The sequence below is a fragment of the Equus przewalskii genome, chromosome 21, assembly GCF_037783145.1.
Source record: "Equus przewalskii isolate Varuska chromosome 21, EquPr2, whole genome shotgun sequence".
Classification (NCBI taxonomy): Eukaryota; Metazoa; Chordata; class Mammalia; order Perissodactyla; family Equidae; genus Equus; species Equus przewalskii.
Window position 1 is genome coordinate 7,137,466 of NC_091851.1, and position 16,898 is coordinate 7,154,363.

The 16,898-nt window shown below is 49.1% G+C and overlaps 1 protein-coding gene across 1 annotated transcript in view; it reads left to right on the forward strand.

Moving 5' to 3' along the window:
• BFSP1 (beaded filament structural protein 1) overlaps nucleotides 1–16,898 on the forward strand; it is a 36,061-nt gene that overhangs the window by 15,674 nt on the left and 3,489 nt on the right. Inside the window, exons 4-6 of the mRNA XM_008536723.2 lie at nucleotides 1,494–1,586; nucleotides 5,894–6,001; nucleotides 15,727–15,947. Coding sequence (XP_008534945.2) covers nucleotides 1,494–1,586; nucleotides 5,894–6,001; nucleotides 15,727–15,947 — 422 coding nt within the window. The remainder of the gene's footprint in view (nucleotides 1–1,493; nucleotides 1,587–5,893; nucleotides 6,002–15,726; nucleotides 15,948–16,898) is intronic.

The window sequence follows — 16,898 nt, forward strand, 5'->3', positions numbered from 1 at the left end:
ATTTGCTTTTCCATCTCCATGTGAATTGCTTTCCTCCCCTTTGAAGTCCCAAACCACTACCCCCAACATCCTCCTTTGTCTTTGACTAAAGATGGTATTTAAGATGGTGGCTTCAGCCGTTTTGGTGAGTTACTCAGTTTTCTTGGGTTTCTCCCGGGTGTACATGTTATTGAGTTTCTTTGATTTTCTCTTGTTACTCTGTGTCGTATCAATTTAATTCTCAGACCAGCCAGAAGAACGTAGAGGGTAGAGGAATATTTCTTCCTCCGCTATAGTACATTACAGTTCACAAAGTGATTTTACATACATCTGTCTTGATTAAGCTACAACCTGTCAGGTGTTTAAGCTCAGAAAATGGAAAAAATATAGTTTTTCAGCACTGCCTCTGAGCTTGTTAGGTGAGGCAACGCATGGCATTCAGGAACCTCCTCTCATGTAGGCCTGATTCCTCCTCCCTGGCTGCCTTCTGGCCTCTGCTGTACTTTGCGGGAATCCTGGGGGCAGTTTTTAAGCAGCTCAAAGCATTCTTCAAGGCCATTTAGAATAATAACAACAGCAGAGAGCTGACACTATGAAACTTCCATGATGCTAACTACAGCCTCATGAGAGTGTCTTGGGTCAGGTTCCCCATCAGCAGAGCTCAGGGTGGTGATTTTTATTGCTCTATTAGTGGAGTGCTCTCAGGAGAAGGGGAGGAGTGAGGGGAGCAGAATGCACAGGGCTAGGAACTGAGCAAGGGTGTGGGCTCAGCTGGAGTCTAGCTTCAGCCTGATCTCACCGGGGCTCTGGAGCATGAACCAGGGCCCCACCTTGAGGCAAGAGGGTTGGTCTTTGTGCTCCTGTGCCAGGGAGTCATTGGCCTGGGTTGGGCATGAGGTGGGATTGGGGGGTGTCGTGTAGCTTTCTGGACAAGGCGGCCATTGCCTGGCTGAGGGCAGTTCTCTGGAGAGAGGGCAGCTGTGCTCTGTTATCAGTCCTCATGCACAGAGGAGGGCTCAGGTGCTCTCCTGGTAAGGGGGTCAGGCTCCCCCTCCAGATCGTTATCCCTCTGTCATAGAAGAGCCTGAGTTTTAGGAGGTTTAAATAGCTTGCCTGAGGCTACATGCAACTAGTAAGTGATTTAGTCCAGGTCCGTCTTGGAAGCACTGCCCTGTTCTGGTGTCAGTAAGGGTCCTTTGTACCCTCCCGGCCTTTGTCCTCCATCTCTGCTTTTCTCTTGTACCTCTGCCATCCAGGGCTCTGTGCAGACAGCTGCAAAGCATCCATGTAACTGACGGGAAATGGTGAAATAAACCAAGCTTCCATTTATCCATCTCCCCTGTTGTTCCTGTGAAGATTAGAGGAGACGTACTGTGCCGCTTGCGGGGATTGTGGTCTGTCCTGTTTGTGACGGTGGAACATGTGAAAAGCATTCATCCCTGGGGCCACCTAGTACTGGAGGGGAAACTCAGGCAGCTCAGCTTTTAACGAGAATGCTTTCCTTCCTCCAACAGAATCTTCTGGAAATTCAGACCTATGTCAGCATCCTGCAGCAGATTGTCCAGACCACCCCCCAAGTGTCTGCCATCACGAGTGGGATGAGGGAGGTAAGAATTGGAGCCCGGGCCTGCAGGGCAGCCGTATCTGGAGGTCTTCTTGCCACCTCGTGGGCCCAGTTAACAGACCGGGGAAGGTGGGTCGGACTGTGCGGCGAGCGGGCCGGTAACCTCCCCCACTCCACGCCCCCCACTTAGCACTTGCACGTGAAGCCTATTCTTCTGTTCTTTTACTCAGACTGTGGATGCTGGTATTTAGACATCTGCGGACATAAACTGTGTCCCTGACCATTTTCTTAGGTATTTCCTCTTGAGAATTACGGCTCTTCCTCCTTGCATGGTTTATAAGAAACTGCCAGACTGTTTCCCAGAGCTGTGTGGTGTTGTTGCATCCCCACCGGCAATGTGTGAGGTGCCTGTCGCTTCGTCCTTGCCAGCACGGGGCGTGTCGGGTTTTTATTTTGTTTTTGTTTTTTGCTATTCTGGTAGGTATGTTGTGAGTGTCACTGTGGTTTTAATTCCCATCCCCTAATGACTAGTGACATTGATCATCTTTTCATGTGGTTGTTTGCCATCCGCATAGCCTCTTTGTTGAAGAATCTGCTCGAATCTTTTGCCCATTTTTTGTTGGGTTGTTTGTTTTCTTATTCCACATATCAATTTGATCATCAATTTTGAATTCCGAGAGTGGCAGACAATTAGTGACTATATTTTCAGAGTGGGGCTCTGCTAATGATTATGCAAGTTTGTGGCGTGAAAACTATTGGTAAAAGATAGAAATTATTGAAGTTGATTTTTTTAACGTGGGGATTTGGATGTAACACATTATTCCTAATATAATGGTCCATGTTCCTTCTTCACTTGGCCCTCTAGCTGCTCAACAGGATATTGCATAGTTTTTTCCTAGTGTGTTAGATGGGATTTTGTGAGGCATAATATGAGACTTGTAAAAATAAACTGAAGAGGATTCAGATTGAAACAGAGTGTCATTGTGTCCCTTCTCCAGAGGCTGTGGGAGGCTGGACCAGGGTTTGGTGGACTGGTCAACTGAAAAGATTCTGGGTTTTTCTGCAGGATGACTTAGGACAGTGGTTCTCAACCCTGGAGACACTTGGAATTGCCTTAGAAGGCCGCCCAGGCTGTGCCGCAAGTCAGCTAATCAGCCACCTGCAGAACCAGTGGGCTAGCATAGCTGGCTGTGTGAAGTCTTGTTTTAACTTAATTTTTTTCTTTTCTTTTTTTTTTTTTTGCTGAAGGCGACTGGTCCTGAGCTAACATCTGTGCCCATCTTCCTCTAATTTATATACGTGGGATGCCGCCACAGCATGGCTTGATAAGTGGTGCGTAGGTCCACGCCCGGGATCCAAACCCGTGAACCCTGGGCCGCCGAAGTGGAGTGCATGAACCTAACCACTACACCACCAGGCCAGCCCTTGTTTTAACTTAATTTTTTATATCAAAGCTAAAGAAATCCCCAAATTTGCTTTTGAAAACACTTTTGAACTCTGCCAAGGAACACCTAAGTGGGAGGAGAGTTACCTCTTTTGGCCTCCATGGAGATATTTTTGTCCAAATTGCCCACCAGCGACCATTTCAGGTGGCTGCTTGCCTTAATTGCTGTCCCTCGGGCTGCTACAAAGGCCTAAAATAGCTCTTCCTAAAGCCCCGCTTTTCTTTGTCGGAGATTTCTTTCCAGATACCTTATTTTTATTTTGAAAACTCATTTTTTCCTCAAATGCAAAGGTGTTTTACATCAGAGCACATTTTTTAAATCCTATCATCTGTTCCCTTATAAGAAAATTCTTGAGCATTGTTTGATAGCATCCGGGCCATCAGTGTCCTCAGCATCGCTAGGAGCTGGTTAGAAACGCAGACTCTCCCGCTGACCTCCCGCAGAGCCCCTGAGTCAGAATCTGCATTTCTGGAAGACCCCCTGGGATTCGTGTGCACCTTAAAGATGGAGAAGCACAGCTTAGAAAGCATCATGTTCTTCATTAATCTTAGCTTAAAACTTCTATGTACGGGTTAGGTGGTCGCTTTCAGGTTTGTTTCATGGAGTCTTGTTACCGTCCTAGAAATGTGTCAGTCACCTTTGCACAAATGAGGATATAATTAGCACAGCTCCCTAGGGGCACAGGTCAACTGGCTAACTCTCAGTAAAGTATAATGTGAGCGCCCTCTAGCGGGAGTCCTCAGGCATGCACCTGTGGTCATATGAAGCTGGGTTTGTTGTTCGCTGCAGCAGGGGAGGTGTGCACCCCCGAGACTCACGGGCGCCTCAGGGAGGAGGGACGTGTGATGGCAGTGTGATGGCATTGGAGCCTGTGATAGGTACCTTGGGGCAGGAGTCGGGTAGGCGGGGTCCTCTGCTGGGTTGGGTGCTCTAAGGAGGGGGCTGGTCCTCTGACTGAGCATCCTGATAATTTGTATCTGGGGGTGGAGAGATGGAGCGCAGCTAACGCTGTACTTGGTAGTTAAGCAGCATCATTTGTGTTAGTGGGGGGAGTGGCTGTTTTGGCCATTTTTGTGATTGCACAGTGGTCTTTTGGTCTGACCTCAGACACTATTAGAGAGCCGTCTTGTTTCTGTCTTGTTCCCCCAGGGTCCCAGAGTGACATCTTCACATGTTGGGGGTGGCCTCATTTATAAGTAGAGGACGTCATGGCCTGGTGGTTAGTGCCGGCTACCAACTGACAGCTGCAGGGCTGTCTTCCTTCCTCTTCAATAAGTATGTGCATAAGGCCTTTCCAGAGACCCCTGTGGGCAGGTGTGAGGAGGCACATGAGGTGAATAGCAACTGGGCAGTGAGGAGAGAGGGGACCAGACAAGCAGGCAGGGCCCTGGTGGGGAAATGGTGTAATGTGTTTGCACTGCGTCTGCCTCCATCCTGAGGCTGCAGGTCTAGAATTTGCAAGGTGTGGCATATTTGCACATCCTCCAGATACTGGTACCTAGGGACATGAGTCCCCTTCTGCTCCCAGCCGCTCCCTTGTCTATGTTTTTGAGGCAAGGAGATGGGGACTGAGACACAGAGAAGCATATAGAGGACAGAGGCAGAGAGAAACAGAGACTGAGAGACGCAGAGAGAGACTGAGAGAATGCATGTCTCCATGCATCGGGAAACAAGAATAAACACACACAGTTGAGGAGGTCCTTCTGCAGTTCTGTTTGTCTCAAGTCCCACCTTCTCCACAGTCGGACCACAGGCCCCGCACCCATGCTTCCTCCCTTTATACACATCTGTCTTGCTCTAGCTGTCTCTGTGTCTGTGTTCTTGCTCCAGCCACTTTGTAGGGTGTTAGAGAGCAGGGGCCACCTTAACCATGTGGCCTTGAGCATGGGGCCCCTGGGCACGTGCTGGTGTGCTGATTTTGCCCGGCTGGGCAGCTGCGCTCTGCACCAGAGGCATTACTCTGAGCAGTCAGGCTTCCATGCAGTGACATGGGTATTTTTGAACAGACAGTGAAGAGGCCGGTTGGAGAAGGGTGCCCAGTTAGCAGAGTGTGGAGACTCTGAGGGGGGATCTCTTTCCAGGGTGTTCCGCAGAGTGTGGCTAGGGTGGCGCAGCTGCCTCACCAGAGCCCCTCTGCCTCTCTTTCATTCTTGGAGCCTGACGGCTGCTCTCTGAGTAGCAGCAACGTCTTCGCACAGTTGATGGCTTGGGCTCAGCCTCACCATGCCATCTGCACGGACACAGAGAAGAGAACCCAGTGAGAGTCTGCATTCTGAGTTTTCCTTTGGACAGAAGGGCAAGTGCCTTGTCCCAAGTCTCTTAGCCAGTTCGTGGCTCAACCAGATCTAAAGCGCAGTCTCCTGACTCGCGTCTCAGTGCTTCACACCCACGGCATTTAGGGCTCAGACTTTGAAGACGCAGCCAGGAGCATTGAGAGTGCCACTGCGGGCCTGTGTTAGTCAGCTCCGACTGCTGTAACAAGTACCACCGATGGGCAGCTCAAAGAGCAGACATGTGTTTCTCACTGTTCCGGAAGCTGGGAGTCCCAGATGAGGGGTCCTGGTGGGGGCCCGCTTCCTGCCTGTGGATAGCCACCCTCTCGCCGTGTGCTCATGTGGCTCTCTGTGGTGCAAGCTTGGAAAGAGGGCGCTCAGTGTCTCTTCCTCTTCTTATGAGGACACCCATCCCACCGGTGGGCCCCACCCGCATGACCTCATCTAGACTTAACCACCTTCCAAAGTGGGTCCTCATACCATCCCCCTGGGGGTTAGGGCTTCGGCATGTGAGTTTGGGGGACACAAACATGCAGAACGTAACAGGGCCCCCACACCTTCTTTGGCCCTTCTCTTTGGGTTTCCTCCCATGTCGAGTGTGCTGAGTGCTGAGTCTGGCCTTCTTTGTGCAGGAGAAGCTCTTGACGGAACGAGAAGCCACCGCCCTGCAGAGTCAGCTGGAGGAGGGCCGGGAGATGCTCTCCTTCCTGCAGGCGCAGAGAGCCGAGCTGCAGGCCCAGGTATGCCCCGCGACCTCCCGTCCACCGCTTGATGTTGGGCGCTCACGCCACACGTGTGAGTCCGGTTTTACAACACATTTCATTCAGGTGTCACGTGCATGCCGAGAAGTGCACAGGTATCCAACTCGGTGAATTCTCACAAACTCAACACTCCTGTGTACCCAGCACTCGGAGCCAGAAACAGGACACGCTGAGTAGGGTGACCAGCTGTCCCATTTTGACTGAGGGTTTCATGCCCAGACTGGAAAAGTCCTGGGAAAACAGGGACAATGGGTCATGTTAATTTCTGGCCCCTTTCACGTTGCCCTTGTGTCCTCTTCGAGTCATTGCCCTGCCCTCAAGGGTAAGGCTATCCCGACTCCTGCATAATCGATCTGTTTTGCCCAGTTTAAACTTGTTTTTAAAAATAAGAAGAGATGGACACATGTGGGGTTTGTATCCTACACTTGCTCAAATCTGTGCTTCCTGTTTCCCTTCTCATGATCTAACATCTCTCCTTAGAAACTGGATTGCAAACCTGGAAAGGAGAGGTTGTGGCAGTATTTGCCTCTGCTCAGAATTTGTTAGCACAAAGCTCACATTTCCACTCCTGGCCCCCTTTATGGGTGAATTTTGTTTGAAGACAAAATTCAACAGAAAAGCCCTGGCCCATTTCCCTGGCCTGCCTTCTTGGTTACTGAGCTCCGTGGTTCAGCCCGTTGATTCCTTCCAGTTTTCTCTTCTCATCACCATGTGCCTGGCCGTGCTGGTGGGGACGTTGGGGTAAATACTTTATCTTCATACTCTGTGTAACTGCATTTCCCTAATCTAAAAGTAAATTGACATTTGGTTTGACAAGTACACATAAGAGACAAGAGAAGAAAAATTAAAAATACCTGACTCTCTAGAAAACCGAATTTGTATGTTATGTGTTACTTTGTCTCCATCCCACCAATGCCTACAAAAGCAAAAACATTTTAAAGCCGCAACAAGATGTGGTGCCTTTCACAGGTCTTCAGTGCCCTCCAGACCTCAGGATCTCATTTGGCATCTTAGAGTTCAGACATCCTAGTTCCCACCCAAGCACACATGGCACAGACCTCTCCCTGCAAAGCAACTCTCAGGGGCCGCTGGAAAGCAGATGGGGTCTGGGGATGGTTCCCTGAGGGAAAGGTCACAGCTTGCGAAATCGAGCACTGCCCTTCAAACTTGCAGGGGCCAGATGCACCATCTTGGTGACTTGGTAGTGTGTGGTTCCTCTGAGGCCCTGAAAGGATAGAGGGGGGTGTGTGCGCGTGTGTGTATTGTGTATATGTGTATATGTGCCTTTTGTATATGTGTGTGTATTTGCATATATGTGTCTTGTGTATGTGTGTGTATATGTTTGTGTATATGTGTACGTATGTGTGTGTGATTGAGGAAGTGGATGCAAGCTCAGTCATGGTCCTAGAGACCAGTGTTTTCCAAACCACTAGTTACAACTCATTACTGGGTTGTAAAATTAATTCAGCAGAATTGGCTGGTGTTAAAAAAGAAGAAATTAACAACACAAGACTAAGATAGACTAAGAAATAACAGAGTGCATGGCAAGAGAAAGGCAGGATTAGTTTTGTGTAACCTGTGTTTTAAATATATATGTATGTTTGAATATATATTCAAATATGTGTGCACACACATACATATTTGTATGATGTGTGCCCTTTCCGATGTAAAATGTGGTTCTTCCTGTGGCTGTGGTGATAAAGTTGACAAACACTGCCCTAGATGCTGAGAAAAGATGAGAGAGCCCAGCCTGGTGTGGTCAATTGTAGTTCCAGGACAAAAAGGATGTTTCTCTCTCTTTGTATGTATATGTGTTTGTTGAACATAAAAATAAGGTGTTCCGTGAAGGATTAACCTAGTTTCTGATATTATAAACTAAACCTGTTTAGTTGGCCACCTGTCCTACCCGTAGTTGCTGCAGACTTACTGGTCTCAGCCTGATGTCACTGTCTCTCTAGATCGAGGGTCTTTGCCTTCTCTTCTCTGCCATGTCCCCCAAACCTTGGCAGTCTGATGAAGCCCCTGGACCCACTCTCAGAAAAATCTTGTTAAAGGCTTAAAATAAAGTACATATAATTAAAAGGAAAGCAATTGTATTGAAACAGTTTTCAAACTATTGCCAAATCATTTCCTATATGGTGATATATGGGCTTATATGCAATAACATCTAGCAGTGGGTCCAATGACACACAAGTTGTGTTGGTTTCTCTTGTTGCCAGGATGACTTGCCACAGATGTAGGGCTGAAAGCAGCACTGTTAGGTCACTGAGCCGAACGGTGCTGCAGGCCGGCAGTCTGGGCAGGTGAGGTTGGCCTCTGCTCGTGCTCTCACGAGGCTGAAGCAAAGGTGTCGGCCAGCGGGGGCCCCTTATCTGGAGCGTCTTGCAGGAGAGTCTGCTTCCAGTCTCACGCAAGTTGTTGGCAGAATTCAACTCTGCAGGTAGGACTGAGGACCCCATTTCTTTGCCGGCTGTTGGCCCGGTGCTGTTCTCGAGGCCGCCCATGTTCCTTGATGTGTGGCCCCCTCCATCTTCAAAGCCAGCAGTGCATCAAATCCTTCTGTGTATCTGATCTCTCTGACTTCTTCTGCTTCTAAGGCTCATGTGATCAGGAATAATCTAGAATAATCTCCCTATTTTTTAAGGGCAGCTGATTCAGAACCTTAATGACTTCTGCAGAATTCCTTTGCCATGTATTCACTGGTGTAATGTTAGGAGGCAAAGGTCACGGGGACCAAAATTCTACCTTATTATCTTTTATTAAAACACAGATATGGCTGGGCCCACCTGTAAATTTGTGACTCAGTAGGTCTGCAGTGTGGCCCAAGAATTTGCATTTCTAAATTTCCAAATGCTGCTGCTGCTGGTTCAGGAGCCACACTTTGGGAACTCTGGTGGATCCTGGGTTGGTCAGAAGGTTCTAGTTCCGGTCCACCTAAGTTGCTGCCTTGGGTCCTCCCCAGCCTTATTCATGACATATTCATGGCTGGCTTTTTGCTGAGTTTAGAGGGTTTCACTGGCTTCCCAATGGAGTAGCTAAGCTGAGTGCTCCCACGGAGATTTGGCAGCATGGTCCCTCGGCAGGGCTGGTGCTATGACTGGGGACGTGGTGGAGGTGCGGGGGAGGGAGAGCTCTTTGTAGTCCGAGGGCTCCAGCCTGGCAGAGCTGTGGCAGCTGGTTCTGCCTATGGTTAGGGCATTTGATGCTTCCAGAACCCTCCATAGCAGGATCCTCGGGGTGAGGTCCCTGAACCAGGAGCATCGGCATCACCTGGGAACTTGTCAGAAATGCAGATTTGTGGGCCCATCCCAGACCCGCTGAATCAGGAACTCTGGGGTGGGGCCCAACAGTCTCTCTCAACAAGCCCCCCAGGAGGGTCCACAGGTCAAGTTTGAGAACACAAGAGCACAGGATAGAAGGATCAGCACCCAGGAGTGGAGCTGGTGGCCCCTCCTTTGAAGCCGAACATAGACCACGAATCCCATAGACCATGAGGCCCCTGGGGATGGCCCTTCTTATAGGTGGAAGAGAAAAGACAGGCACTTTTGGCTCCCTAAATTGCATTGGCTGAGAATTTCTGTGACAGGAAGGTGAAAAAGTCCTATTAATTGCAGTGTGACCCTCCAGATGTAATTTCTCATTAAAGTCGCTTAGCACCATCTCGTGGTAGGTTTTGGTAAGACAGTGCATAATCAGTGAAGGCCGTGGATTTCTTGTTTCCTTTTTAAAAAAGACCTTGGACCCAAAGGAGTCTGGGGACCTAAGGGACTGAGGCAGGAGGTCCCCCTCCATATGGGCTCACTGTGAGGTGCTGGGGCCCTGTGGAGCCGTGCATGCAGAGGCGAGCCCTGTGGCTGTGCTTAGAACACTCTTCCCTTCATCCTTTCCTGCCAAGCCCCACGTGAGGTTTGGGGGATGCTGAGCAGAGCATGTGGCTCCTGCCCTCAGCTGCTCACAGCCTAGCGGGGAGTGGATATAAACGGTTGTCCAAGCAGAAGCACAACAGTCACCCTGGCTCAGGGTGAAGTTCAGGTTGCCACATGGCCCACACCTGCCCCCTGCCTCTCTCTCCAGTATCCGCTCCCTCGGCTGCTCTCCTCCAAGCAGCCCGGGGCTGTCTGGGCTGCTCTCTCTTCTCCTCTTCCTCTCCTGACCCCTCCCGAAGTTCCCAGCACCTGCCCCTTTGCTGATCACTTCTCCCTTTTCTGGAAGTCCCTTTCCTTCTTCAGTACCCAGGGCCGGCCCCACCTCCGCCTGGAAGCCTTGTCTGCCATCCCCTAGCACCCAGGGCCTCTCCGTGTGCTCTGTGATGCCCTGGGCATGTCTCTGTGACGGAGCTGCCTCCCCTCCTGGACGGTGGGCTCCTAGAGGGTCTGTGTCTCCTTTTCTAGCTGCCAGGCTGGTGCCAGGTCGCTCACGAGGGTCAGAGACATCTCGTTAGCCCACTTTGAACTGGCGAAAATGGAGCTCTTCTTATTTTCCCTAACAGCCCTCCGTCTGATGACTAAAGTACTGAGCTATAAAACCCACACTGATGTAGACATCGGTCCAGTTTTATACACTGGTCAGCACTGCACCGGATGCTGTGGCGTCTTGGTGGACTCAGGCAGTCACACAGTGCACCAGTGCCAGTCAGAGGTTGGAAGGTGCCTTGCAGTCGTCCATGGAGGCTCCCTGCGCGGGCAGGCGATGCTCCCACAGACTCCGTCAGATCACAGCCCGCGACCAACCAGCCACCGGCTCCGGAGGTAGAAGGAAGATCCTGCTTGCCCCATAGGGTCGAAACATTATAGATGACTTTTTTCTAGTTTCTGATTTCCCAATTTGTGACAGCCCTTTGCTATCCTATTTACGGTTTAAACGTTTGCTAAATGAAAATGCTCAGGGAGGGCTCTTTGTGGGGCCCACACTGAGTCCCCTGGGTCTTCCGTGAGCACAGGCTGGTCGTGCTTGCCTGTTGATGTGTGGAGATGAGGAGTTTCCCAGGGTGCTGGAGTACGTGCAGGTGTGTGTGTATGTGCGTGTGCATACGTGTGGGTGCACTGCTTGCCTGTAGCTGGGAGGAGGCTGAGGCAGGAGGTCTGTGGGTGCAGGAAGTGCTTCAGCCCCTGTACAGGTGGGTTTGAATCCTTCTGTGGTATTTATGAGCAAGTCACTTGGCCGCTGTGCCTCAGTTTCCTCATTGGTAAAGTGGGAATAATAACAGCCCCTTCCCCATAAGGTTGTTGTGAGGCTGATGGGTTGATCCACCTTAGAACTCGCCAGCACAAACCATTACTCCCACTCTGACTGGGGAACCCACACCTAAACGGGCAATAGATTCTTTTCTTTTTTGAGGGGAGAAAGATTGCCCCTGAGCTAACGTCTGTTGCCAATCTTCCTCTTTTTGCTTGAGGAAGATTGCCCTAACATCTGTGCCAGTCTTCCTCCATTTTGTATATGAGATGCCGCCACAGCATGGCTTGATGAGTGGTGTGTAGGTCCATGCCCGGGATTGGAACCCATGAACTCCAGGCTGCCAAAGTGGAGCATGCAAACTTAACCACTACACCACTGGGCCGGCCCCAATGGATTCTTTTCATACATAATCTTTTCTTTTGCTCTTTATTCTGGATCACTTCAACCATACATAAAAGTAAGAGAATAGTCTCCTGAGCCCCGTGTCCTCATCCTCCCCCACGTGGCCCCTCTTACATCACTTACGCCCCCATACACTCCCCCCATGTAAGTCTGAAGTAAGCCCGGACACCATATCTTCTTATCCGACAGTCTTTCAATTTGTATCTCGAAGAGATGGGGGTTATCTTTATAGAGTGCGAGACTACTAACCCAGCTTTAAAAATTAACAATAGTTCTTTACTATCACCACATTTCCAGCAGGGGTCAAATGTCCAATTGTCTCATAATTATTTTAACTGAGGTGATACTTGCATACGGTAAATTTCACTCTCTTCCGTGCATAGCACATCCATTTTTATTTATATATTTATATATTTTTTATTTTTTTATTTTTATTTTTTTTATTGAGTTATTGATAGGTTACAATCTTGTGAAATTTCAATTGTACATTAATGTTTGTCAGGCATGTTGTAGGTGCACCACTTCACCCTTTGTGCCCACCCCCCACCCCACCTTTCCCCTGGTATCCACTAAACTGTTCTTGGTCCATAGTTTTAAATTCCTCATATGAGTGGAGTCATACACAGATTATCTTTCTCTTGCTGGCTTATTTCACTTAACATAATTCTCTCAAGGTCCATCCATGTTATTGCAAATGGAATGATTTTGTTCTGTTTTGCAGCTGAGTAGTATTCCATTGTATATATGTACCACATCTTCTTTATCCATTCGTCTGTTGATGGGCACTTAGGTTGCTTCCACGTCTTGGCATAGCACATCCATTTTACAAATGCATGCAGTCCCGAAACCACCCCCACAATCGAGATGTAGGACTGTCCCCTTTCCCCAAATTCCCCCTGTGCTGCCCCTTTGTGGCAGCCCCTCCTGCACCTCCCCCAGCCCCTGGCCACTTGGGATCTGCTTTCTCTCTCTCTGGTTTCGTCTTTTCCAGATTGTCATATAAATGGAATGAGACAGTGTGTAGTGTTTTTCACAATTTCTTTCTTTAAAGTTTGTTTGAATTGGGATCCAGATAAGCTCCATACGTCATCCCTGGTTTCTGTGTCTCCTAAGTCTCTTGTAACCTATGGGTTTCCCTCCATCTCTTTTTTTTTCCTTGAAATTTGTTTGCGGAACATACATGCCGTTGAGTCCGGGTGCTGTGGGCACCAGTTTTTTCCTGCACCTGGGAGAAAGCTAAGCTTTGATAAAAGGTAGTTGCGTTTACCTTGCACGCCTGCCCTGCTGCCCCGTGGACCCAGGGTCGAGCTGGCCTCTGTGCGGAGCCCCAGCCGCCGCAGCCAGCAACTGCAGGCTTAGTTCTCGTGACCGCTCATGGAAATGGAGAGTCTGACTTTGGGTTTCATCCATTCCTGGATGGCTTCTTGTCTCTGAGATGGGAGCCTCAAAGGGGTTTTTTCAGTTCCTTATTTCTTGGAAGAGTTTCCCAGGGTGTGTGAATGCCGGTGTGGGTAGGAATACGTGGCTGCCCCAGGAATTAGAGGGTGCCTCGGCAATTGACATTACAGGCGACTGTTTGAATCAAGATTTTTTTAATGAGGAACAGAAACCTCACCTAACTAACTTGAACAGAGCGGGTATTTTTTGGTTTTATTTTGAAATAATTTTAGACTTCTATAAAGTTGCAAAAATAGCACAGAGGTTTCCTATGTGGTCTTCAGCCAGCTTCCCCAAGTGTTACCATCTTAATGACACAGTGCAGTGGTTAAAACCAGGACATTAACTACGACTCCATCCTAGTAATAGACTTGACTGAAATTCCACCAGTTAACCCTACTAACATGTTTTCTGGTCCTGGATCCTGTTTGCATCCAGCGTTGTGTCTCCTTTGTCTCCTCCAGTCTGGGATGGCTCCTGCCTGTCTGTCTTCCGTGATCTTGATGGCCAGTGACTTCGCGGACTGGCCCTCCCCTAGGGTTTCCCTGATGTTTTCTCAGGATTAGGTTGAGGCTGTGCGTTGGTGGCGAGAACCCCACAGAAGTGATGGTGGGTCCTGCTCCGTGCATCTTATCAGGGAGCATCGTGGGGTGTGTCTTTGTCCTGGTGATGTAACTGTGGTCACGTGCTTGTGGCGGTGTCTGCCAGATTTCTCCACTGTAAACGTGTGACAGGCGTGCGTCACTGGACGTCGGGGAGACGTCCTGAGAGAGGCGTTGTTAGATGATATCGTCGTTGTGAGAACATCGCGGAGTGTACTTCACAAACCAAGATGGTAGAGCCTACTACACACCTAGGCTACATGGCACTAATCTCATGGGACCGCCATCGTACATGCAGTCATTGACCGAAACGTCATTATGTGGTGCATGGTCTGTTTTTTCCCCCAAAGGAGCAGGATACAAAATGTAGTTTATGAAATTTGAGAGCCGAGGGTGCCGCCGGAGCCGGGAACCAGGATGTGCGGCAGCAGCTCAGTCTCCCATTGCCCCTCTTTCCCCTTCTCTCCCGCCGCTTCTCTCAGCTCTGTCTTTGCCCTTCTGCTTCATTTCTCTGCCTCTGAAGAACTGCCTTTCTCGCTTCTCCATACCCATTAAGAAATATTGCCGCTTGGAAGTGGTGGCCTCAGACCACAGGCTTATGTGTCCCAGTGAGTCTAGAACCTGCCACCAATTGGCTGCTATTTCTGAGACCCCTTTCCAAGGTCCCTGGAGAGGAAGCCCGTGATAGGCCACCTGCGTCGGGCCAGCCCTGCTTCTGTCACTCTGGTTGGGACAGTGGGTCACACTGCTGCTGGACCCTTCCTGTGAGTGAGATGGGACGGTCATCAGACAAGGGGATGACATGGGCTGGCAGACACCTTCCCAAAGCGTCTAGTGCACGCACCTCTTCCTTCCTTCCTCCTTCCCCCACTTCCTCCCTCCCTTCCTTCATGATGCAACAGATATATTCTTAAAAGCTCTGTAAGCCTTTTTCAAATGTCATCACTTAGGCAGCTTCACTATTCCAAGGCCACATCTTTATGTAAAGTGAAGAATTGGGCTGCCATTCTAGATTATTCTAGAGGAATAGTCATCTCTAGATCTTCCCATGTGCACATTTAGCTGCAGACATACAGGCATACATGAAGTTGGCTTCAGATACCTGTCTAGCCCCTTGTGACACAGAGTGTGGTCTGGAGACCTGCGCCGGGGCCTCTGCTCTGTGGGAGCTGGTTAGAAATGCAGAGCCTCTGGCCCCCCCAGACCTGCCGAGTCAGACCTGCAGCTTACCGGCATCCTCGGGGTGCGAACGCACACTGAACTTTGAGAAGGGCTGTTCTAGGTAGAAGTGGTTTTTTGGCTTGTTTGTTTTATTTTGTTTTTGAGGACCAATGATGCATGTCAGATCCTTTTCTACTTGAAAAAATGAGAGTGTGAAAGAGTCATGACTGTAAACACTAAGCTTGTGAATACGTGTACTTATGGCTCTTTGTGTGTTGTCAGAAGCTCTTAAGGTGGACATAAGGCCACTCTTTCTATTTTTCTACCTTAATTTTGACTTGTCCTGTCTTGATGTGTAGTGTTTCCCTGAATTTATTTTATGTATCCACGCATGCACACACACACACATTTTAGCTACCAAAACATACAGGTAACTCTGCTGATCAGAAATCAGGAGAAAATTAAAGCACCATAGTGATTAACTAGGAACAAGGAAACTTCCCCCCTGAATTATTTCAATAAAAATAGCATCTGATCTATTTAGTATGTGTTCTTCTTTTTACTTATTTTGTGGCTGTCAGATTTATGCTAACACATTAAAGTATGAAGAATATACTTTATTTGAATTGTATGTTTTATTCCGTGGACAGCAGTTTTCTTTTGATTTTCTGGGTTCGTCGTCTTCAGACTGCCTTTCGGGAGGCGTATGGAGGGCTGACTTCAGACGGTGCTGATGCGGCTGTGAGGAGAGGGAGCTCCGTTTCACACTCCCGTTTTGCTCCAGGATTCCAGTGGTTCACTGCAGACAAACAGACAAACAAAACCTAGAAAGCCTGCCAGGCCGAGCCCGGGTGGTCCCTGCCGAGGGTGTGTCTTCAGGGAGACGTGGGATGGGTCTCCTCACAGCTGTGTCTTTGCCCTCAGACGGCGACCCTGGAACAAGCTATTAAAGACGCCCACGATTGCTATGATGGCGAGATTCAGCTCTATAACGAACAGATTGAAAGCCTGCGGAAGGAGATTGAAGAGACGGAGAGGAGCCTAGAGAAATCGTCCTATGATTGCCGGCAGCTGGTGGTCGCCCAGCAGACCCTGAAGAACGAGCTGGACCGGTATCATCGCATCATTGAGAATGAAGGCAGCAGGTGGGGGCACAGCTGGGCACAGCCAAGAGTCACCTCTTTCTCCATCCTGACCACTTACTGTGCCACTGATCTTTGTTGAGTGTCTCTTGTGTGCCTGTTCTAGGCAGTGGGGATGTGGCAGGGAATGAAACAAAAATCCATGGCCTCATGGAGCTCGAATGCTAGTAGGGGAGACAGATGATAAATGAATTTGTAACCAAGCGGGTATGAGTATGACAAGTGCTCTGGAGTAAATTATGGCAGGGAAGAGGGGCGTGGTGGTGGGGTGATGGTGGGAATGTTTGAAATTTTAAGTAGAGTGGTCAGCAAAGTCCTCATGGAGGAGGCTGCTTTTTGCTCCCCAGGCCTCTGGGGATGCAACTGTCTGAGCAGACAGGGTGACCAGGAGTGTTTAATGAGATGTTGTGGGTGGGGAGCCTAGCACAGTGCCTGGTACCCAACACCTGCTCACAGACGTTGATGTTGTTACTGCTGTTGCCATCATGATTTTTACCAGCTGGTTGGGTCAGTAATATGGCTGTCAATACTCTGTCTCGTCTCCTCCACGTACTGGAACTGTAACTTGAACTCCACTCACTTCAAGATAGCTGGGAAATACGTCTGTCTCATCTGGATCCACATCTGCATCATCTGTGTCTCCACCTACATTTGCGTCTATGTCCGCATTTACATTATCTATGTGTATGTGTATGTGTACACCTACACCTACATCGACACTGTCTACATCATCTACCCCTACAACTACATCATCTGTATCTACACCTGTCCCTACGCTTATCTCTGCATCTGTGTCTGGATCATCTACACTATCTGCATCTCCATCTGTATCGTTTACGCCTACACCTACATCATCTCCATCTCCATCTACATTATCTAATCCATATCTACATCTTCATCACCTAAACCTACACCTGTACCTCATCTACACCGACATCATCTATATCTACATCA